This window comes from Cardiocondyla obscurior, linkage group LG01 (genome assembly GCF_019399895.1).
Source record: "Cardiocondyla obscurior isolate alpha-2009 linkage group LG01, Cobs3.1, whole genome shotgun sequence".
NCBI classification, from domain to species: Eukaryota; Metazoa; Arthropoda; class Insecta; order Hymenoptera; family Formicidae; genus Cardiocondyla; species Cardiocondyla obscurior.
Window position 1 is genome coordinate 5298016 of NC_091864.1, and position 23544 is coordinate 5321559.

At 43.4% G+C, this 23544-nt stretch overlaps 2 protein-coding genes across 4 annotated transcripts in view; one reads left to right on the forward strand and one right to left on the reverse strand.

The window, feature by feature from the left end:
• The first annotated feature begins 4180 nt into the window (after positions 1-4180).
• Nudc (nuclear distribution C, dynein complex regulator) overlaps positions 4181-23544 on the forward strand; it is a 69184-nt gene continuing 49820 nt past the window's right edge. The window contains exons 1-4 of one of the 2 annotated variants that reach the window (XM_070665055.1): positions 4181-4392; positions 4494-4571; positions 4649-4867; positions 5157-5360. In XM_070665055.1, the coding sequence (XP_070521156.1) occupies positions 4318-4392; positions 4494-4571; positions 4649-4867; positions 5157-5360 (576 nt within the window). In that variant the 5' untranslated portion in view covers positions 4181-4317. The remainder of the gene's footprint in view (positions 4393-4493; positions 4572-4648; positions 4868-5156; positions 5361-23544) is intronic. The other variant, XM_070665045.1, reaches the window with a different exon arrangement.
• On the reverse strand, positions 5668-22275 carry LOC139107451 (uncharacterized). Of its 2 annotated transcripts, XM_070665076.1 has the most exons (4): positions 21230-22275; positions 7500-7694; positions 6935-7199; positions 5668-6818 (listed from the first exon to the last, which is right to left on the reverse strand). In XM_070665076.1, the coding sequence occupies exons 1-4, from the start codon at positions 21383-21385 to the stop codon at positions 6793-6795; spliced, it is 642 nt and encodes a 213-aa protein (XP_070521177.1). In that variant the 5' UTR covers positions 21386-22275; the 3' UTR covers positions 5668-6792. The 2 variants fall into 2 exon arrangements, with proteins under 2 accessions (XP_070521177.1, XP_070521167.1); XM_070665066.1 differs by having other exon boundaries at positions 5668-7199.

Sequence of the window (23544 nt, forward strand, 5' to 3'; positions counted from 1 at the left end):
GCTTTGTTCAGAATTTTTCAAATCACAAAAAATAAAATTTTAGATATTAAAATTAATAACTGTTCTTTTTTTTTTTTTTTTTTTTTCTTTTGGAAACTTGCGATTACATGGAACATGCTCATGTCTATTGAATACTTCTTTAGAGAGATCGTAATTATTGGGAGCTGGGAAGTTCTTTACGGAAAAGCAAATTTCCATAAGGCGATTCGCGGGTACAAAGGCTGTTCTCCGGCTCGAAGCCTCCGCGAAAGAGCCGGCGACTGCGAAAGTTACAAAGTATGTTCTTAAAATTACTTGGCGTAATTTTTGCTGGCACAAAGCTCCCAAGAATCGCGGCTGCTTAGCGGCGGCTCTTTTCGCTTCCCTAGTTCTCCCGTTGTGGATTTGAGCGGGGCTTTTCTTTGTCTCGTGGCCGTAGTCCCCAGGACCCAGGGTCACGGAAGTCCGTTCGTCATCTCTACCCTTCATTCTGCTCCAAAAGTTTTCTTTGTACTTGAGAGTGGCAAAGTTTGTCTCCCGCGGTATAAATAATCGTACGCGTGGAATTCTACAAACTAAAGCTGCAGCATGTTGCTTTTGTCTTTCAGAGACCGTTGTAAAAATCGGTTGGGTCCATGCTCGACGACCCCGTTTTTCACAAGCGCATCTAGTTCATTGTAGTCTTATTCACCGACGTCAAGTTTCGCGAAGGAGTTTATTGAAGCGTTTCCCTGAACAAGTCGTTTAGAGACATGCGCTTGGTTCGACCTGGTTCCTCATGTGCCTCCTTTTTGAATATAACATCGGTGTAATCAAGACTAACACCGCCCCGTAAATTATTGAGCCGCGGAGCATATCAAATATCCGCCCTGGCGCGTGTGCCGATGCAGAAAAATTGCAAATAAATGAGGCATGAATAGGAAAAAATGCACGTTCCGGTATACGTTTCCTCCGCGCCTCTATATTGTAAGAGTTTCAGAACCCGGGAAGTTATGCGCGTCTTTTGGTATGCCGAGTGTCTGCCCGCTGGTTCCGCTCAAAAATGGATAAGCGTTGTCTATGGTACGTAGTGTGTGTGTATGTATGTATGTAATGACACACAGAACGCGCGCGAATGTAAGTTTCAAAAGAATTGGCGAATGTTGTGCATCGCAAGTTACCCAGATCTTGGGTCATCTTTGATGGACTCGATACGTTATGTACTAAGAGAAAAATAAAGTTGTTCTGGCTTCAACTATTCTTGTAACATTTCTAATGAATAAAGTTGGCCATTCCCATCACGGCATAATAATCGAATCAATTATATTTATCGTTGGAAATATTATAAATTTATAATTAAAGCTCAACTTTTTACCTGGTGCAATTTCCTGGACCTACTTAGACGGGAGAAGAAATGTAAAGAGAAATATAAAATCAATTTGTTTAGTATCGAGTACTAAGACAAATTAAAATAATTTACAATATTTATAGCTACTACGTTTGATTAATACAATTTAATTTCGTTTTTCTGCTATTTGCTTTTTAGTGATTTTAATCAAATTTTAAATGGTATAAAACAAATTAAAATTTTAAACAAAGTATAAAAGCTCGGATTGCATTTTGATACACTTCTTAAACGAATTTATATGTTTTCTTGTTATTTCATTATTATTATTATTTTTTTTTTATTCAATAGTTCATCAATTTTAATTTTTAATGTTACATATTGCAGTTAGCGATAGAAAAATATTAATAAAGAAATGTTTAATTTAAGGTAATAGAAATATTACGAATAATCGGTGACAGGAAATAATATTATTCCATAATATTATTCAAAAATTAATTCTCTTGATAAAAATTCAGATCAAAATTTTTTCTATCTCAATCGAATGTTAAATGATGTAAATTGAAGTGTAACACGAGTCTCTCCTTTACAATTCAATTATTTTCACGATTTTTATTAACGTTCTTCGTCAAAACGCGAGAACATTCATCAGATGCGCGAAAAAATTTTTCGAATACGTAAAATACATTACATGCACCATCCATGAACTATAGGCATGCGATTGAGAATTAGTTGGCCGTTTAGTTAACGTCGCGCGATGCCCAGGTGCAGTCGAGGAGAAATCGCTCCGCTACTCCGTTGGGTTTTCGGTCGTTTCGATTCAATTTCGCGGCCGAGTCGGTGTCTGGAGTATCGAATTCGACGACCGACGCTCGTCGTGATGTGATAATCGGTCCTCGGAGCCGCGATCACCACGTATCGTCGATATTTGAAGACGGCGTCGGTTACGTTCGTCTCGTCGCGTCGCCTCGTCTCGCTCCGACTCACTTCACATCGCTTTGTCTCTCTCTATTCCTTGCTTTTCCAGCAAGCTCGCGTCGCATATCTCGCGATTCTCATCCATCCGGCGTGCCTCGCGAGTGCCTTATAGTATGAAATACCGAAGGAAACGCAAGAACAAGCAGTGGGGAGCATCGAAAGGGCCAGGACGATGGATCAAGTCGCGGCTGGTGTTCGTCTTCGCCGTGAATCATGTCCACCATAATTGGTCAGTTGAGATTTTCGTAGTTCACGTCGCGTCGCGACGTGCCGATTGGCATCATTGTGAAGGACCACCAAATGAAGCGTCGCCGTGGACCGTGGGTCCCTCTGAAGGATCTTCGGAGCGGTACTCGTCATTTTGCGTCACCGAAGATGCGTGTGTGTTACCTGTATACGTGTGCAGTTCTTTTTCCGCGAGATTTTTCGAGCCGCGACGTTAACCCTTTAACAAGCGCGTAGGCTGTGCGGGAGTGCCGAGCAAACTTGCGGGCGTTTATGGGGAAGTGTAAGAATACCGCAAATGCGGAAGTGTGTGTGTACGAAACCAGCGTACCTTGGATAAAGCCGTACCCGAGCGCGAAGGAGGAAAAGGAACGGAGGTTAAATCGACGGTGGATCGACCGGCGCGACGTTTCAACTACCGGTGAGTCGCATGCATGTCACTTTTCGTTCGTTCGCTTCTTTAGCTTTTCCATCGCATGCTGCTGTGCCGCACGTTTCCCCGAATTACCAAGAATCGGCGGCGAAGCCTGCGTCGCGTTTCCTCCCTCTTTCGTACCCTCGCCATTCGAGCGATGTCGAGCAAAAACAACTTCCGCGCGTCCTTTATCTGATTTCAACGAAATAGCCAACGCGAAAAAAATTCCGTGGCAAGCCTCGTAAAAGTTCGAAAACATTTCGCGAGGAATAAAATTGTATATACAGCATCGGGTCGAATAGGGAAGAATCCTTTTCTTGCTAAAATAACTATTCGTGAAAAAATTTATTAATTAATACTCGGAAAAAATAGAAAAATAAAAATCAAGAATTTTTGAAAGAAACATGATTTTCATAGTAAAATAATTTTTTTTTTTAACGGAGACAGAATCGTCTAAATTCATTGCGATAACTCAATCAAGGTGGGATTTAATTTTTGAACGTTTTGGAGAAAAGATTGATTTATTAATTATTTGAGATTAAGTAATGAAGGATAAGAGAGTCATTAATTGAGCACTTGAGTTCTACAATAATTTTTGAAATATATTTATATATATGACTTGGAATCAGACTAGATTTCTAAGTTTTCATATTGAAATTCATGCAAATTTCATTACGCCTTGATTAAGTAATGATCTCTCGTCTATTAATGCGAACACGGAAATCGATAATTTTTACGGCACATTACATCGCGTACCATTAAACTTGCTTGCAGCTTGAAAACGATAAAATGTAATACGAATAAAATAATCAATAGTACGATAATATTCTGAAGTTGATAATACGATAAAATTTTTTTACATTAAAATAATTTTCTGAAAAAAAATGCTAAACACTATATTAATATAAGAATTCTCAAATTATTCAGCATTGAATCTTTTATCAAGAACACCGTGTGCAATAATTGTTAAAATACTCTTCGATATTTTTTTTCTTTTTTTCAATTATCACTTACAGTTTTCTTTCTTATCCAAAATATATCCAAGAATTATCTCAGCGATTTTTTTTTATTCGACACGTTTTGCGATTACTTTTTTTTACTGAAAGTCAGGAAATATTTATAGATTTATCTTCATAAATTTTTATATATTAACGGCAGAAGGCCAACAAGAAAATGTTTCTGGCACTCTGTCGACAGAGTGCGATGCCAGTATCACTCGGTTGGTTCTCGTAATCCGGTCGATAATTCTAGACGTTTCCTCGCGAAAACGTGGTGTGTTGGTGATTCAATATCAAACAAAGCTTCGTTGCTACGTTCAGCAAACGTGTAACGTGACGGTCATCGCGTATTTTTCTTGCAAAGTAACTTGTGAATATCGTGCAAATACCCAACAATAATGACGAAAACTGAAGATCAGTTCGATGGAATGTTACTGGCACTGGCACAGCAACACGAAGGCGGTGTGCAAGACGTAAGTATTATTTCATTTTTTTTGAGGTTAGGTTTTGTGATAAAATATTCACATTTTACCAGCTCATCCAACAGATATCAACGTTTCATTTTAATTTTTAGCTGCTGGACACATTCTTTAGTTTCCTGGCAAGAAAAACAGATTTTTACACTGGAGGTGGAGAAGGGGCAGCTGAAAAGGTAGTGTGGTACAGAATAGTTTTCTTACATTAGTGTAGACAACTTTTAACTGACCAGATTTATTCTTTCGCGTGCAGCTTGTTATGAGCAAATTTAAAAAACACGAAGCTGGTGCTCTTGCTAAAGCTGCCTCTGATAAAGCAGAAAGAGTCGAGCAAGAACGAAGGCGCAAGGAAAGACTGGAGAAGAAAAAGAAAGAGGAACCAGTGGAGGAGGAAAAAATAGATAACGAATCTAGAATAGTTGAACTGACTGATGAACAGGCTGTTAAATTGCAGGAGGAAATAGAAAACAAGGTACATGAAACGATTCTTTTCTTTTTAATCAATGGACAGTAATTTACTTTTTTATATATTAATTGTCTATATTAATATGTCTTTAAAGTTGTTGAACAAAAAAGTTCTCAAAAGATAAAGTTATCTCAAATAAAAAGAAAAGAAGAAGACTTCTGAAAATGTAATACATAATATAGTTCATTATGTTATTTTTATGATTTCTTTAAAAAAGACATCAATAAAAAATTGATAATATTGAGAGGCATTGTACAGATTATAATACTCAATTATAAAATTTTTTTTTACACAGAAATTAGCTAACGATACTGCTGTAGCAGGATCTAGCAGCGATCGTGGTGATAGTGTTAAAGACGAACCTGAAACTACTGATTCTAAAAATGGCAATGCATCTGATGAAGAAGATGAAAAAGAGAAAAATAAATTGAAACCCAATAGCGGTAATGGTGCAGACATGCCGAATTACAGATGGACACAAACTCTTGGAGAAGTAGAGGTATGTGCTTTGTATTATATTTTACATACGATTGATACACATGTGGCGGCAAAACGTTTCTTTTTCAGAGATAACTTAGAAAAATTCAGAAAAATTTTAACATTTAGTTAAAATCAAGATTAATTTTCTCTTATTTTTTGTGTTATAATTAATTGACAATATATATCGAAATAAATATACATCGAATATTGTGGTAAATTAATAGCAAAAAGGGAAATACTTACTCTAAGATATTGCATCATTTTGCAATCGTTACGTTGACATGCTGCAAAAAAAGGGAGGCAAGTTGAAATAAAACGACATTCAGTTTATTCGACAGTTTCTTGTTGAATCGACGATTAATACGCAAGTAATATCACAGACGCGAAGGGCGATCGGGACCTGATCGTCCCTTCATTGCTCTTCCGTTCACATTTGCTCCCGGAATAACAATCCGACGGAAATCCAAGTATGATAGTTAAGGCAGCTTGTTAGTAAGTTACGGGCCTTGCATAGGTATTCGCTATCTCGGGAGATGTTCCCGTCTCGTCGATTGCTTCGAACTGTCCGTCGGTATTCGTTATTCAAAATACTATTAAATTCGAGATTTCGTTGGACGACTAGGACTAGTGACACTACGATGATATCATATCCCTTTCTCTGTTATCGGCTCTCCGTAACATCGACGCGATTTACAACGAACGTTAAATCGTTGGAAAACCAAACGGAAGAAATTTCCTCGCTTCGCTTCGCGTAAAGCGCTTTCATCTTTCACGTGGAGCGATTGTGGACCACGTCACGTGTCACTGTCGTCCGTGTACCTCCTTACCACGGTATCTTTCTACGCGAAAAAAAAAAAAAGAAAAAAAAAGAAAAGAAATATGCGGCGTGCAGAGAGGTGTCACAATCACATGTAAGAGCTGTGAAGAAATTTTCGAGAAAGCTGCTCTACTATGACACGCGTTACGCGGTAAGAAGTTAATTAATATAGAAATATTGTGCCTCGCGGCACGACCCGACGAGTCCGTTAATCATTAGCATAAATATACGGCGAGGGTGTCCCGACGCGAGGGTCTCGTCGATCCCTTAATAGTACGTCGCTCATTACACAAATGTAATTACTGATTTTTACGTACCGCACGCGTTTGTCGCGGTGCAATACAGCGTGTATTATACTTAAGACTAACCACCGGGAGACGTTCAGCAACGAACTCGGCCCGAACGGCTAACGCAGACGTACGCATAGACACGAGGCAAATGCAAGTTAAATTAATATCGTGACTGGATCCGTGCGTTTTCCCTTTCTCTTCAATCTCCGTGAAAACGATCTCTTCCAAACTCGGTTCTTGCAGTTATCTTCCTTCGTTGCCCGCTTCTGTCACGATGATTGTCGTTCACGGTCATGTGTCGTCGTCGCCGTTTCTTCCTCCTCTCTCTCTGCCTCACGCCCGGCCTAGTTGTACTTGTCGCGAACCCGCACTGCAATCAGAGGCGAACATCAACGCGAGGAAACGCGCAGATGATGAATCCGCGGAGATCGCGGTGTCGAAACGCGATGGATGTAGCAACGGTTCGCTGCGGCTGCGGATACTCACTTTCCATGTAAAGGATCCCAGCGAGCAGACCGACCATGAACAGAAAGCTCATGGTGCACACGAGCACAGTGAGCTGGTTTCGTGCGCACCAGGATTTCCTGTAGACGGTGGCCGGTCTGCCGAGGCCGTTCACCACCGTGAAGTGGGTGCTGCTAGCCACCGAGGCGGTGTCTATCTGCTTCGGCGCTGTCACCGTGGGCGGATGTATCGCCGCGAGATTTGCCAGATTCGCGGCCGTGAGTAGCAGCGTGCCCGACGCGGCGCTCTGTAAACCACACGTCGCCGGGGAAAATTCAATCGTGAAATTCGAAAATTTTCATCTTATTTCAAGTAGAAGAGTTATTTTTGCTTATTTTCATATCGCGACCGACTGACACGGATTTATCACGCGCAATTTAAATTATCCGCAATACTTTATCGTCCATGAAAGACGCGAGGGAGTTGAAGAAAGCCATTTCGCGCTGGAATTTTAATCCCGGGGACTTTTAAGTCGAGCGAACATCGTGTTTTAATTTCAAGTCGTATTTTTAATATTCCGCGTCACGATGAGGCGGGCGAAATTTACGTGTGTACTGGCAGTGGATCCTTGAGACGACGTTGACCCTCTCGAAGGGGAGTTCGGGTGCAGGTGATGAGCCCAGCTTCCATTTTCGCTGTCCCTCTCGCTGCGTCCGACCAAGGACGGCCTTGGGATGTGCCAGGAAAGCGGGTTAGCGGTAGCTACCGCCGTTGTTGTTGCCACTGCCGGCGTCGTCTCGATCTGAAACCAACGTAAATCGACGTGAAGCATCGATTGCATAAGCGATAATGCCATGCCGATTGCTGTTCTACTCTCTCGCCCGCATGTCCTCCACCTGCGGCCGCGTCTCGTTTATCTGTCGCCACAAAAAACATAGTCCATATACATATATGAGGTTTCATGTTTACCCGTCTTTTATTAATTTTTTTAAATTATCTTGATTATTATTGCCTGTTTCTATTTTTTTATCTTAACTATTTTTTACTTAAAACTGATATTTCGAACCTTTTTGCGACAGTATAAAAAAAATTACGTCCAACATAGTCTGTTTCTTTTCTTTTTCTTTTTTTTTTCATACGCAAGGCATCATCAGCAAATGCATTTAACGCGCATTTAAATGGGCGGGCTTTTAACTTGGATAAAACTCAACAAGCCGTAGATTATTTTATCGCATAATTTAATCTTTTATACATACATACTCCAGCGCGAAAAAAAAGGTTAACTTATCGCTTGACGTAATTTCTAGCAGACGGGATTGAATTTCGAGAGATACGTGTCTAATTTCTACATTTTCCACGTGAATTTCTGCCTCGCATTTATTTTACGTGGGTCGCACTTGTCAGACTTGTAGCGCGTTGTCCCACCTTTGAAAAGTCGCATTTGTTTTTTGTTCGAGGTGTTGTCACACACGCGGGGTGATCATATCGCCTTTGTTATTGCATCAGTAGATCGAGCTGGAAAAACGTCGCAGCGCTAACGTTGTACTTCCGTAACTTTTAACGCTAAAATAAACCTTAGGCTTAGCTCTTAAACGATTCGATGTTGACATCGCGCTTGATATGTTTAGAACCTCCGAAATACGGTATGCTTATTATTAATTGATTAAAAACGAGTCTCATGTCTTGTTCGTAATACTGTTTAATAGCTAAGTAATAAAAATATTTGATTCCGTCGTGTCCCGTTAAACGATCCGTTGTTGCGTATTTTTCTTTATCGAGCGGCCGTTTATTAAAACGCAAATCAAAGACGAGCAACGGGTATCGCGAAACCATCTTCTGCTCCCACTTTTTCTTCCCGCGAGGAAGATTGACGAGAATTTCAGCGTCTCCCGAGGGCGTGGGGCACCTCAACATTCCGGTTTGATCGTTGCATAACGCTCGTTGCGCTCTCGAATTCCGCGCGCCGCCGTCGCCGCTTCGCGCGTCAAGTCCATCGTTGTTTTTACGCCGCTTTCGTCTTTCGTCGGAAAGATGCAAAGAAACGCGCCGTCTTCGCGCGTTTCCTTTCCGTGCATTAACAATCCGCCCGTACGTTGCACGCGCGGCCCGACGTTTTCACGAGTTCTTCGCGACTGTGATCGCCGCGCGCGCCGATTACGCCGTTAATTGGCCATTTTCGCACGTAAATCAAGTGCATTTCGCATCGGTGTGGTCTACCTTCGCGATCAGGCGCCGCCCAAGGACTGCGCCCGCTCGGTGAGACTTGAACGACTTCGTACGCCGTTCTTTTTCGTTTCCAACGTCGGTTTTTCAGACGCGCGATCGTCCCGACCGGTATACGGCGACTCTAATGAAACGCTACGTCCCGCATTCGTGGTCCAGCATAATGCACGTATGCTCGAGAATGCGAATAAAGATTTAATTGAATCACAGAGGCCGGCCGTCAAGTCATACGCGACAGAGGGTAATCAACATGAGACTCGCGTGTTTATTTGCAGTGTCGATTGTCGCTCCTGAAAAATGCCCATCTTGTCTTTAGAAATGGTTCATTAAGAACAGAAAGTTCAGAGGCCGTAAGAAAAGATATTAAATCTTTTTAATGATTCGTAGCGGTAATTTTTTTTTGTATTGGTTTTTTTTTTTTTTTTATACGCTCGCCTATTGAATTTACTTCACGCAGTTTAATGATATTGACTTTAATTATTACAGATTATTCCGATTTATCTTAAGTCATTGCTCGCTGGATAAATGATTGTGCTAAATTGGGAACACAATAACAAGAGGCAAATTGCGCGATTGATTTATTGCATCCGCGTCGAATGCACATCATTATTTTGTAATATCGCGCATCATCATTATAATGAGAGTAGTAACTCGTTTGTTATATTTAGCATTCGTTCGCGAGGAAATGAGACTTCGTACGCTGTATTGAACGATGTGAAACGTCGGTGGAATGGCCGTCGTAATAAAGTTAGATGCAAGTAAATATTACATGAGAATTTGTGTAATATCTTCGTGTTTAATGCAAAGAAAAAAAAATGCAAATATATTAGCAAAACTCGATTTTACGAAATCATTAAAATTATGACTGATTGAAGTCTTTGAGAATTGACGTCTCGCAAGTTCTCCATCGTGCGAGAAAGAAAGACGGGGGGGATGAAATTAGTGGAATAAGACGGTAGGAAGAATAGAGAGAATAGCGACATTCACGGTGAAGAGTTAAGTATTTTTGTGGAACCCAATATACCGGTCAGCCTCGAAGCGCCGCACCTGTGCCATGCCTATGTAACATAACACTCTGGAACGATTTCTGAACTCCGTACGTGGAGTTTGTTTCTAGGTGTCGACTACAGTCTTTTTTTTTATTTTTTCTTTGAAAAATAAATTTAATACTTATTTTTTCGTACAAGCAAAATTTACACTTGAAAGTTTTACTTTTATTATATTTCTAAAAATATAAAAAAATATGGAATTATTTAAAGAAAAGCCTTGTCCAGCATTGTCATTCCGACAGTTAAGACGTTAACATTTTTAAGTAATGTTAATCGGATTTGCGTAACGTAAAAAAAAAAAATAAATAAAGAAAAAGGAACAGTAAGGTATTCCATCTTATCCATTTTATTGGTAGTCGAGGGGAGTAACACGCAGAGAAATTTTGCTCGGAATGTCCTTGATGTCCGCGTGATTAAAGTACGACATTAAGTCCGATATTGGCGCATATGTCTGGCACCGTGAAAACGCACGCTCGACTCGCGACACTTCATTAATTGTATCGCCAATCTTTTAAGGCATTGCTATTCCTCATTTCCGTCGTATCCGCGAGTAATTACGCTGTCATCGCACGCGAGCTTGCCGGCTTATTAACAATTTAATAAATACGATAGTCGAGGTGAGCTTTTATTTATTATAATGTAGCAGAAGCGAATATAATTACCGATAGTGTATTTGGAGCAAGGTTGTTGCATAAGGAAGAAGAAAAAAATGGAAAAATTTGTTCCTCATCGGATTGTGTTAAACGAGAACACGCGATTACAGAACAAATGTCAAATGCCGTGAAACTGGCCGCGCGAGGTATTAAATGGTTAATAACGGCGGCTACGGCGTCACTGCCGCATATGGCACCGTCGTAATCATCTTTATTGTCCACCTCTAATGTAAACGTCCTCATTAAAAAACAGCGCTCGGTGTACTTGCCATTAAAGAAGAGCCTCGCCGTCAACATCCACCGACAGCGGAACCGCGCAGTTCGTAATGATCGTTACATTACATTTTTTTCTCGTCCCTCGGATCTATGAATAATCCCTATTGACATTTCGCTAAGTGTACGCCGTCTTTTTTGACATCCCGTTAATACAAGCGTGACCCGTGAGTTTCCTTCGCGGCTGTATCGCGTTTTCCTTTCCTTCCTATTATGCAAGCGCGCTTGTAAGAAGAAGCCGCGAGCCGGAATTCAATACCGTTACAGGACAGCGGATTGATTAATCAATCGGTGACAGGTCGCGCACGTTCACGGGTGAAATTCTCTCGGATATTGAAGACGCGGGTTCACGTCATCTCGCGCCCAAGGGCATCCTGTTGTTATCGGTGGACCCCCAATAGTCCGTTTCACTCGCAATTGATGCCTGAACGCTAATGAATATAAAAAGATATATGTTACAAGGTAGCGATAACGAACGCAGCCTTGTGCATCTTGAAATGGATTATTTTACACCTGCGCGTCGCGATCGTGCCCGATCTGTAGGTTTGCGGAAGCGGCGGACTTTTCCACTGTTTTACAACCGGTAACTTTTACCGGCGCAATTACGTATTATGTATCGACGCGTACTTATGTGCTTTCCGTTCGTACGCGCTAGACACTCGCGAGCCAGTGCGTCGTAAAATTAACTACACTTTCCCGTACGCGCAAGGTGGCAAATAAATTACGAAATGTCTTTGAGAGAAAAATATATCATAGGGCCGATGATAAATCTTGCTTGAAACGACGCCATGTAACATTACCGTGCGGGAAGAAAAAACAATTTTATTATCTGTAAAAATTTTAGAGTATTATTTTCACGCGCAAACATTATATTTACGTTTTTATTTAGCGTGAAGCGTTATTAGGGGGAGAGAAAAAAAAATTCTTCGATCGTTTGTTAAGTTTTTAATTCGCGGAGCAATTTGTTTAATCGCGTATAACCGGTTAGTAATAACACGGTTAAGGAAACTGCTCCTTACAATTAGGAACGTTAACGGACAATTAAGAATTTTTTCTACTGCAAGCAAGAAATTAAGACTGACTTCGCGAATTAGCATATTTCAACACGTGTTTGTTTGTATACCTTGTCAAGTTTGAGTGAAAGGTTATCGGCATGAACAGTTCCGTACTTCTCGGGCCACCTTTCTTCGCCAAGCGCTATCCAAGGATATATTATATTAATACCAAGCAAGGCGTTGCGGTTTTATCGCGAATCTAGCATGTTGTTTGTTTGATAAACTTGCGTATCTTCATTAGAACATTGTCAGCTGATAGTGAAAACTTTACTCTACCCGCTGCGCAATCAACTCATTTGGCTTTGTTTATTTCACGTCTAAACGACTGTTCGAACATCGTCGAAGAACACATTGAGACGCGGATTTTCCTTTTTGCGCTGAAAGTCAAATACTTGAAACGGCGTCTCTTAAATCACTTACGGAAAATCGTGGGGCGTAATTTAATAACTTTATAGTTTGAGAGATTCAGCAGGGATATTTGAAATTGCGTGCCACGCGCTACAACGACTGTATCTTTTCAAGGTGTACACACGAGTAGTGCTCTTCAGCGTTTCTTACGTAATTTATCATACAATTTTGCAATATTGCGACACCGTTTCGAGAATCACGGAGAGGATTTACGATCGTCGCTAAGGCAAATAAACTCGCCAATTTCACGCGGCATTCCACGAGGACGGCGAGGTGCATTCGATCGGGAGAAGATTTTTCGACAGGACTAATCGTACGGCAGGATTATTTCGTCCCAAGTCCTTGGTCGCTCAGAGCTCAGGGTTTTGCGGCACGCTTTGCGAACTAATAAAGGAACTTGAGGGCATTACGTAGACGATTACGAAACGAATTTACGATTACGAAGAGAGCTTTTGCGATGCAATTATTTCGCGTGCGTTCGCGCATCGATCGTCTCGCTTCACGCCTAAGAAACGCTGAGACCGCGAGATAAATTGAGGTGAGAATTTCCGTTGAGGAAAAGAATCGGCTTCCCTAACCGGCGAGAAAATTGCGTCGGATACGACGAAACGCAGGGGCACGCGAGAGGAGAACGGTGGAGCGATAAACTTGAGTTTTACGTACCGAGAACAAAGAGTTATTTTTGTCGGCGGCAGTGTTTATCAGATGGAATCACGTGCTTGTTGCAAAATTTGATTATATAATTGTGCGTGAAATGCCTCTTGATGCCGTAATGGTCTAGTTTTCGCGCACTTTCATTGTGGACTTCGAGAAGGAATTAGTAATTGATACGTACAATACGTTAGTTTTCAGCTCTTTGTTAACTGGCAATTAGTTTTGAAAATATTATGCACTAGTTACATAAATAATTTTTTTTTTTTATAATTTGTGAACGTAAGATTTACTTTCGTCACGATTAAAAAAAATTAACTGACTAATTGATTAATAAAATTATATTAAATTTATTGTTTCACGTCTGTTCTGATTTTCATGAAGCTGTCATTAAGATCGATCTTGGTTCTCGAGGACGCGATCTGTCGGAGAAAACGCGAGAAATATGATGCAAGTCGATTTAGCCCATCTGTCCTTTGCCGTCTTCCTTTTTCCACGTCTTTCATCTCAAACGGTCGACCCCGAGGTCAACCTGATCGCCAATTAGTAGATACCAGATTGATTCGCGGGGAAAAAAAAGGCCATCGTGACGCATTGTGCGCGCGCGAGCGATGACTCCAAGTGAAAACTATGCGCCGAGGCCTTATTGGGTAGTCATTCATTTGTTATCGCGAACGCGTCGATTAAAACCGACGCGATGATTTATTAACGCACGTAATTTAAAAAGTCGTAGATTAATTTAGCGGAAAATCGGATGATTTAGCGGTTGTCCTCGAACGATTATGGAAACCGCAGGTATGCTCGTGTGCGACGTTAGAACTGTATAAACTCGAGAAAACGGGCGGTTGATTATCTCGAAAGACCCGAAGACGTGGTTAAATGTTTAACATGGGCGATTGTTATGGGAAGATGAAAGTCGTCGCGTTGCGCAGACGGTACTTTAAGTTCACATTCGACAAGCGCACTGGGAGTAGGAAGGAAACCATTTCCTGGAGCGGACAGTGCGTATTTGCGTGTCGGATACGCGCAAACCATGCGGCATATGGACTCGTGCGTTTTCACTCCGTTCCTTTCCTCCTGCCGTAATTCATTTTCTCGTAGCAAATGTCCATCACAGTAATTTTGTCGGCCTGTGACGACGCGCGAACGACGTAAGAATTACACGACTTCCTGCAGCGACCCGACAACAAAAGCGAGTTGTATCATTCTCTAGCGTTACGCGCGGCGTGCGCAACGAATTAATTGGATCGTAAATAAAGTTTACGCGTGCATCTCGATTACCGGCTGTAGACGGTTACGTACACGCACCTGTGTGTAACCGGCCGAACAATTTAATACGCGAGGAAATACACTTCTCGTGCACTACCACCGCACGAGAAGATTGTTCACGGACTGCATTAAACGTCTCTATATAATAATCTCAGCTAGGCCGGCGCGAGAACTCGAAACTGATATTCCTAATTCATCATCCGGAGACGTGCTTCGATAGTGTTGCGCTATATATCTCTCTTCGGGTGCTTATAATTTAATTAATCCCGGCCTATTGGCGTCTAGTACAAGCTAAATACCTGTGGTAGATTTTTTTTTTTTTTCTTTTTCACTCGCGCTGACATACGGCCGGCCGTTTATCTTCGTTAATCTCCATTTAGACCTTCGGCGTGGCCCGTGGCGATTTGTCAGGCACAAAGTAGGGGGCTCAGCACGCGATGGAAGTTAATTTCGCGCCGTAAGTTTCCGATGCCCATAATTCACGGCATCCTCGACACCTTTCGCGGGTGTCCTCAGACAATTTCGCGGATTTTGCAACCTTTCGACACCCGTCCGGCCTTGATGCGAGCGGAGCGAGCAGGAAGAAAGGCTAATCGATCGTGACCGCTTCTTTCCCACACGCGGCCGAGCGCAACGCAATGCAAATACTTTCTTGCATGACGCTCGCAAATTTCAACAACTTTCTTTTTTCCGGACGGCCTAACCGCGAAGACTTAGTGGATGACACAAGACGTCTACCTACAGCGAGTGATACTCAACGCCCGCGCCCACCTCTCGATCACTTTCTTCCTCCGGGAATTATCGAAAGATTTCGTCACTCGCGGCGCGGTAATTAGCTGCGATTTCAGTAAGACGGCGTATTGTATTGATTACGCATTACGTAATTCCCCGGATGTTGTTCCCGCGAACAACTGGCCGCTTCCTCGGCGCGCGCTAAGGCGACGCCGTCTGAAATTCCGGTGATTCTAACGAGGCATATATCAACGTCGGGAATCGCCATCGATAAATTCGACGTCGTTTACGGCCGCTTTCTTCTTTCTCGCGCGTGAGATTTAACGGTCACGGTTGATGGAGGGTGTCGTAAGATCGTATATCGGTTTAATATATGGTCTTCCGTGCTACGCGCTGCGAGACCGCTTATTAAGGCGAGCGACGCGACCGATGAAGGACAATATCGGCGGGCGAAATACGCGAAGACGTTTTATTAATCGTAATCGTCGCGCCGTGAAATGCCACGAGTGTATTTTCGCCGGCTCGGAATCCGCGTACAACTTAATCGTCAGCCCAAACCTTCTTCTAGGTCGCCGATTTGGCACTAAATTGATTTGCATTTACAATATAAATAAAAATAAAAAAAAAAGAGAGGAAAAAAACGACGCTATAAATCGTAAAGATTATGTCCGACTCGCGTGCCAAAAGACATTAAAACCTCGGTTTCATGTTTTTCTTCTTAATTTCGAACTCTGATACGAGTTTAATAGCCGATATTGCCGAATTCGGTCGTCAGTCGCTCTCGCAGGCGATCGGATCATGTCGTAATCTATCACAATCCGTACGCCAATGATGTATATCGTTCAGCGGAGGCCGCTCGCAAATTAGAATGTGCGGATTAGCTGTTTCTCAAAACAAAGGCCGTTTTGGAAAGTAGTCGAAGAAAAAAAAAATCGTTTGATGTCGAAATCCGCGATCTCTACGCGACTCCTCCGCAAGATCGATTTGCGTTCGAAACCCCGCGAGTTTCGCGCGAGCGAGGACGCTAATTACGAGACAAACTTTGGATTACAAAATGTGCACCGCGTTCCAACTTAGCCAGACGATATCCCGCTTTTTTTTTTTTTTTTTTTTTTTTTTTTTTTTATTAGTCAAGACTTCCAACGCGCGACCGCAAATATCGAAATATTCCGAGGACACGTCAGAGGTCGGAAGAAAGTTCGGTATACATCTTCCCGCTCGCGCAACCTAACGAAATATTTCCTCAAAGCACTCGGCTGAACTCCCGCGTTATGTAATCGCGATGTAAACGCGGTGTAACGTTTAGCGGCTCGACGTGATAACATCACTTAGTCATCGTTTTCGGTTACTTGAATATGTGCCTCGCCGTGCTCCACTGACTATCGAAATCGGTTTCCGAACCTGTGTCGAGTGACGGCTGATATGCAGCTTGGACGGACGGTTTAAGTTATAAATAAAAGCTTTTAAAGCCTCGTGATACAAGCAAATATTATATTATGTAAGCCGTTACACAATATACAAATGGTTTACACACGCGGTTACAGATAAAGCAGATTGAAACGATCGGGTCGAGAGTCTCTTTACTAAAAGTGATTTTTTTTTTATGTATGTTATCCGTCAAACCTGCCACGCGTTAATGCGATTCTTGCTACGTGATTTTTATCACATAGGTGGCAAGAGTATAATCCCGTTAATTAGTTCTTATTTTATTTGAGCTTTTGAATAAAGATAGAAAATTTTTTCTTGATCGTTTCTTATACACGTATAAATTAAGATTTTTACTTAAAATAAGGATATTAATTAATATATAGATTTATATAATGTTGATTTAATCTAATCAATTTCATATATATATATATATTGTTTTTTTTATTAATTAATTTTTTAAAATCAATTCTGCAAATGCTCGTTACGAAATCCCCGGGAGTTTCCGCATTTTCGGTGTGACGAAAATGAAAAGTGTGCGAGATAAATTCGCTTAGATGTTAATTCGCGGCGAGACGCGTACGGGTAAAAAATTATTTATCTCATCAAAAGATTCTGCTCTCGGGCGGACTCGTGTCCAAAACGAATTGCATCCAGGTCTTACATAAATCCAATTTGTAACCTGCCGTGTAGCGATTTTTTTCCCCTGTCACGTGGAGACTAACGCGACGCGCAATTATGCCTCGTTCTGCGCGGATAATCCGATCGGCGGCGGAAAGGAATACTTGCGTCAATAATAAAATTCTTTCAAGCGGAAGGATTCAGCGAACAGTTTCTCCTTCATCCTCGGAGTCGGTGTCATAGAGCTTCCCTAGCTTTAGCGTGTGTTGCAACTGTACGAATAGTTCTGTTGCAAGATGCATGGGGAGTTTTCAACACGAGACGAATCATCGCGCGCTAAATACTCGTGGAAAGTGAAATCTTCAGATCATCGTATCAATCAAAACTGAGAGTCTCGCTCTCTCAGACCGCGTTTCCTGAAGGAGATTCATAAGTTTGTGACGCGATATAATTTCGTATTCTTTGTAACTCGAGTACAGTAAAAAATATTAAATCGACTTTCTACGTTAAACAATTTTTTACGTGTGTAACAAACATAATTGTATATTTGTTTAAATATGTGCAACCGTGACTTCACGGTTTTGTCACAGATGTTCACAGAGTCAAATGCTGCAAACATTTTTTTTTTTTTTTTTTTTTTTACCGCGGTGTTTTTCTTTACACGATTGCGACAGATTCTTCACTGACCTCGCTGAATTTCTTGCGGCGAATTAATCGCTCGGTTTAATGAGCTCGCTGATTTAATGAATAATCTCCTCGACTTTATCTTCCACTAAAATTATTCGTGACTCTCGTCGGTTCGACGTTCGCGCGCGAAGGTTGCTCTTGGCACGTTAAGCGCCAAGGAAGCGGTCGTTTCTGACACACCGCCGCAGTTTGCATGCTAAGCAAGGTGATAGGTGGTACACCGCTAATTTCGTACGCACGGCTAATTTCATACCGCGAATTTACCCGCGCGCCGAAATGAATATTGCATTTACGCCTGTTCCCTCGACGTGGATGCGAGCGACGCGTAAAAGGTATTTTTCGTCGCGAGCGTTCCTTTTTCCTCTCACAATGACATTAAGTACTGAAGTTAACGTTTGCCTTTCGCAGCCACTTTTGCACCTCCGAGGCGTACCGTGAAGCAAAAGGAAGCGGGGATTATACCTTGCATGACTAGTCGTTCGCCAACGACACTCGTTCCACGCGTGCATTCCTCTTGTCCGTGCCCTCCCGAAGGTCCGAGACGGACGCGGTAAAATTAAGCGAACGGCCTATACTTTTTGCTTGCTCGATATAAGTATTTGGATTGAGCAATTAATTAATTTTTCAGAGCGTATTTTAGTCGTAGTGTGATTCAGAAAACGATTACGTTCGGACACGAGGCGTCTAATGAGGCCGAATTTTTCGTTCCTAAGGAGCCATTTCGCTGTCAAGTAAAATGATCGATACCGCGGCCTTCGAATCCAGCCGGCAATCGTCCTTTATCTTTTTCACGCGACGCTGTTGCGATACATCGTTGCAAAATAGGCATCGGGCTTTTAATATTCAATTATTATCTAGCTGTCGTTTCGAGCGTTTTGTTTACCCATCGGCCCTGTCATTAAAAAAAAAAATATTTAGCGCGATGCTTGCGCAAATTACACGCTCACAGAGCGGTGCAGAAAACGGGCGAAGTCATAAATCACTCCGCAGTTATTTTTCGTCCAACGGCAGAAGTTAAAACGTGAGACGATGGGCGCGCGAGGCATATAAATCGAGAGTGGGAAAAAAGAATAAAAGAATGAAAAGATATCGGACAAACTGTCCGGGGAATTAAAATTTACGACAATTGGGCGTATTATTGGAATGTCAAAATCTTATTTCGCCGCGCGCATAAAACACCGGACCGAAAATTCGCGCAATAAAATCTAGATGAACTTTAAAGCGCCGAGCCTCGTCGACGAAGTTTTCGCCCAGCCATTAAAATTTTCTTCAGTCGTAAATTAAGATCCCCCGGGAGCTCGCGTCGGACAAAAGCAAGGTCCGATAGCGGCTTACGGTGCCACATCTCGCATGTACTTCACCTGTGCCGCGTAATCACGCAAGTGAAGTCGTAAACATTAAAATTACGAGAATTATGGAACTTACTCGCGGGATGATTAATGGCTCTCAGGTGCTTGCTCGCCGCCTCGTTGAGATCTCTCGTTCGAACCCGCGGCGATAGAAATACGCAGATTGTTCTCTTACGACAGCATTCGCGCTTTATTTCTTTGACCTTAACGTCGAATCGTATGAGGCCGACGAGCACGAATGTCCCGCGAGGAGTGCAAAAGATCGGCGATCGGTGAGGAAAACGGCCGGCTGTCGCGGAAGGACCTGATAATTAGGAGAGTTTTATTCGTTATCGAGCCGGAATTGGAGTTTTCTAGGAAATCCTACGTCGTTTTGCATTTTTGTAATATGCATGCGCGATGAGGCCGATATATCCCGCGGCCGCTGCGAACGTGAAAGTTTAAAGTATCGGGCGGTACATAAGTGAAACCGAATCTCTTTTATACCATGAATAAATCAATAGCTCGTGTGTTTCGCGGTCTGTTGCGCGGACTTTGGTAAAAGTCGCGTCATTATGCACGCGACGTTATTCTAATTAACCGGCCAATTAATACCGAGCCCGGTTTGGCCGCTTCCAGTTACGGACCGCCGCATACCGCGATCCGTGGAACACGAAACGAAATCAAAAAGAGAACGCGCGATAAACCGCCGTGCGCTTAGACGGTTCGCGAAAACCGGAGTAAACAACGCGCAGACCGCCCTAGAAACCGCGATCGTGTTTTTTACGACGAGTTCTACGATCTCTCGTAAAGTGAATTTTCTTCTCTCAGACACGGGAGGCCGAGAGGCACTTCCGTATCGGAGAAATTGTGTAATTATGCGTGACGTGCGTACCATTGTCGAGCTACATCTTCTTTTAAATGCAGTTAAAGCTGAGACTCGCCATCTCCTGGGGAGCAGCGAAAAATTCTCACGGTGCAGCAATTACTGCATATAGTTAACGCGGCATATTAAGATTCACAGAGACTTCGGGAAGACGTTTTTATCTAACGCGGTGTTCTCCACTCTCGACATGCGTATTATATGGGAACAATACCGCCCTTCGTTTCTCAAGTGGCGGCTCGCGGGGTCGTAGAACTTCGTCTTCGCGTTACATAAAATCCGAACGACCGTCGGGGTTTATCGGGCAGCCGCGGTGAACGGTATTACGGCTGCACGTGTTGCCCGTGAACCTAATACGCTCGACGCCTTTTACCGGAATACCACGATTATTAAAACCGCGTTACACCCGTGCGTTGAACTTGCTCCTTGCACGCAGCGACTCTCTTGTGCGAGAGATATCTCCTCGCGCGTCAATATCTCGCCGTCATAAATCATCCGGCGTAGTCTGCGATCAAAGTGGATCTAACGCGTGCACGTGTGCGACTCGCCTCGTATTTCCAGACGGAAGTTGGCGTCGATGAATAGAATCGAGCCTGGTTTGCGTCCTATTATACGTCTACTTTACGAGGGAACGGGGTCGTCGATAAGTACAGGTGTAATTAATAGCGCGAATATATCCTCGCCTTTAAAGTCGCGCGAGGGCTTTTGTTGCGAGTGCGCAACGACCCGCTAGTTTCGCCGGCTTGTTTCGCCGAACCGCGAACTTCTGATTGCGGTTTCTTTTGCGCCGCGATGCATTTTCCCGCCGAATCGAGAGACATCCGTCGCGCAGCCGTGAAAGTGCCGCCGGGTCTCGCGAGGGCACGTTGATCTCCGGCGCGGAGATCGAAACGTGGACGAACAGCAGCCACCTGAGTAGCGGAAGAGACGGCGAAATAGAAAGCCGGCAGGCAGTAAAAAAGAGGAGGACACGCGTAATTTCCGCGACTATCATTCGACGACGGTGAAGATCGCCGGCGAGGTAAGATGTTACCACATCGGCTATTGGATTATCAAGCATCTGCCGCGCAACAGACTTACGTCTCTAACGATATCCTCGCCGTCGTTGGAAGCCTCCTCCACGTTGATGCGAACACCCGACATGCTACAAGGAGTCGGTCCTTCGCGCAACCACCTCGATAGAATACTCTCGTCCAGATCTTTATCGAAAGTCGCCGATGCTTCCTGGATCTTCATCAGCGTTATCCGGGAGTCCGTTCTTTATCAAACGTTCTCAGCGAGATCACCACTCCTTGCGCTGGCTGGTGACCTCTCCCTCTTATTAGTTCACAGATTCCACAAGAAACCCACTATCGGCTACCCTCGAGGAATTAATTGAATTTTCGCGAAATTTCGCGGAATGCTCCGTGCGTGACTATCGGCGCCTAACTCGAGATCCTCTCCTCCCCGATACTCAAGGGGCAAAAATCGCTACGAAGCGCCTATGTCCCAGGGAATGCGTTTTCGATGACCGAGTCAGAGCTCGCGGTCCTCTCTTTCTCTTTCGGTGCAGGACCGATGCCTCGTCGTTTCGTCAAGTTAATTCTCTTTAGGTGTGCACAAGCGTGTGCTCGATCCCCTCGCGAAAATCTCGCACGGAATCACCACTGAGGGATGACCGGTAGTGCGCTGGTCACTGCCGCATGTGAATATGTATGTATTTGTGAGACGCGCGTCTCGCGTCTAAGAAGAGTACCGCACGCCGAGTCTCGTGATCGTCTCTCTCGCACGCGTGCGACTAGAGCCGCCGCCGCATCTGGCCTTTGGACTGGCTGGTACCAGTCCACCAGATCGGTTTTATACCTTCGTATCTCCCACTCTGGTGGTCGTGCGAGCGCGCTCCTGCTCGCTCGCTCGCTCGCTCGCTCGCCTGCTCGCACCGCGGCACGTCGATTTTGCACCACGGGCAGCTTTACCACGGTCGAAAGGATCGATCTTTTTTTTTTTTTTTTTTTTTTTTTTTTTTTTTTTTTTTTTTTTTCTTTCTTTCCAGACGCATGTATGTTGGCGGCAGGACCCGCGTGTCGCGCCTTGTCGAGGGGACACTATCCGTAGGTGCTCTAGGTGCTCAAGGACGAACGGGAGGTCGAGGGAAGGGCCTGCCGCCCTAGCCTGTCGGTCAGATCCGGCATGTGCACGCGGACCGGATTAATCCCGCTTTCCTGTCGCGGATGCAGGAAATGCGGCGAGCGCGGGCGCCGAGGCGGCCGTTATCTATCTCCTAATAACCGCATAACGAACTCAAGGAAGTGCGGGCTCGCTTTTATCTCGCGGATTTCGCACGTAACCACGGCACACCTTTTGACGCGCGGATTTTACTCTCGTCAAGTGCATGACGGGGGAAAGGTGTGTATCCTCACTTTATCTCGACTTCCGACAATGGTTTTAATACACCGTGGAAAGATTGGCATTCGTTCGCCGTGTCATTCTTCGACAGTGCATAACACTTGTTCTTTCCTCGCTTGCTTGAAATAGCGAATAATGGTAATGAATGACTTTTCGCGGATCGCGACAAGGCGATCGATGCCTTCGGGTCTCAATAATTTAATATCGAGGTCTTATTAATAATTATATTATTAACATAGAATATTAAATTAAAATATTTATTAATACCGGAGTGTAAAAGATAATAAAGAAACTTCAATTTATTTCGACGCGACCGCTCGTAGGGAAGCCATAAAAAAAACTCGGTGAAAAAAAAAATCCCGTTAGTGAAATATTAAATGGCCTTACATTATCGTTAAATTAAACACTAACTCTCGCTGTCGTGAAATATCTCTCTTGTACTTTAACGTGTAACGAAATATCTGCCTCTTTTTTTTATTCCCCTGACGAAGTATCTGCGATCTCGTGTTCTCTTCGTAATTCGCTGTCCTTCAGGTGTATTTGCCGGTAAGCATGACCAATGACCGGAAGTTCCGCCTTATCGCGTGTTCCTCGGTTTACCTCATTTTTACGTCGATCCGCGTAATCTGGACCTCGTTTCTCACTGAAAGCATTCACGCCGCTCACGAACGCGGTCGTAATTTTCCGCGAAAGTGTCGCATGACGGTGAATATCGATGGGACTGAAAATAGAGAGGGACACGCCGCTTCTTCCACCGTCTTCTCGGTATAAATTCGCGCAAATAACGACGGGATGAGAGAAGCCGCTCTCGGCGCTTCGGTTTTCTTTGTTCGTGACACATTTGAAGAAAGTGCACCTGACGTGACGGCATCCCCGCGCTATCGTGTTACATCTGCGTCGTCGGAACAATCGCGCTCCATTTTATGCAACGTCAAAGGTGCGCCGAGGCGTGCGAATCGCGCGTTTTCTTTTGTCCGATCAGTCTGGATGAGATGAAAAACGCCGGCCGT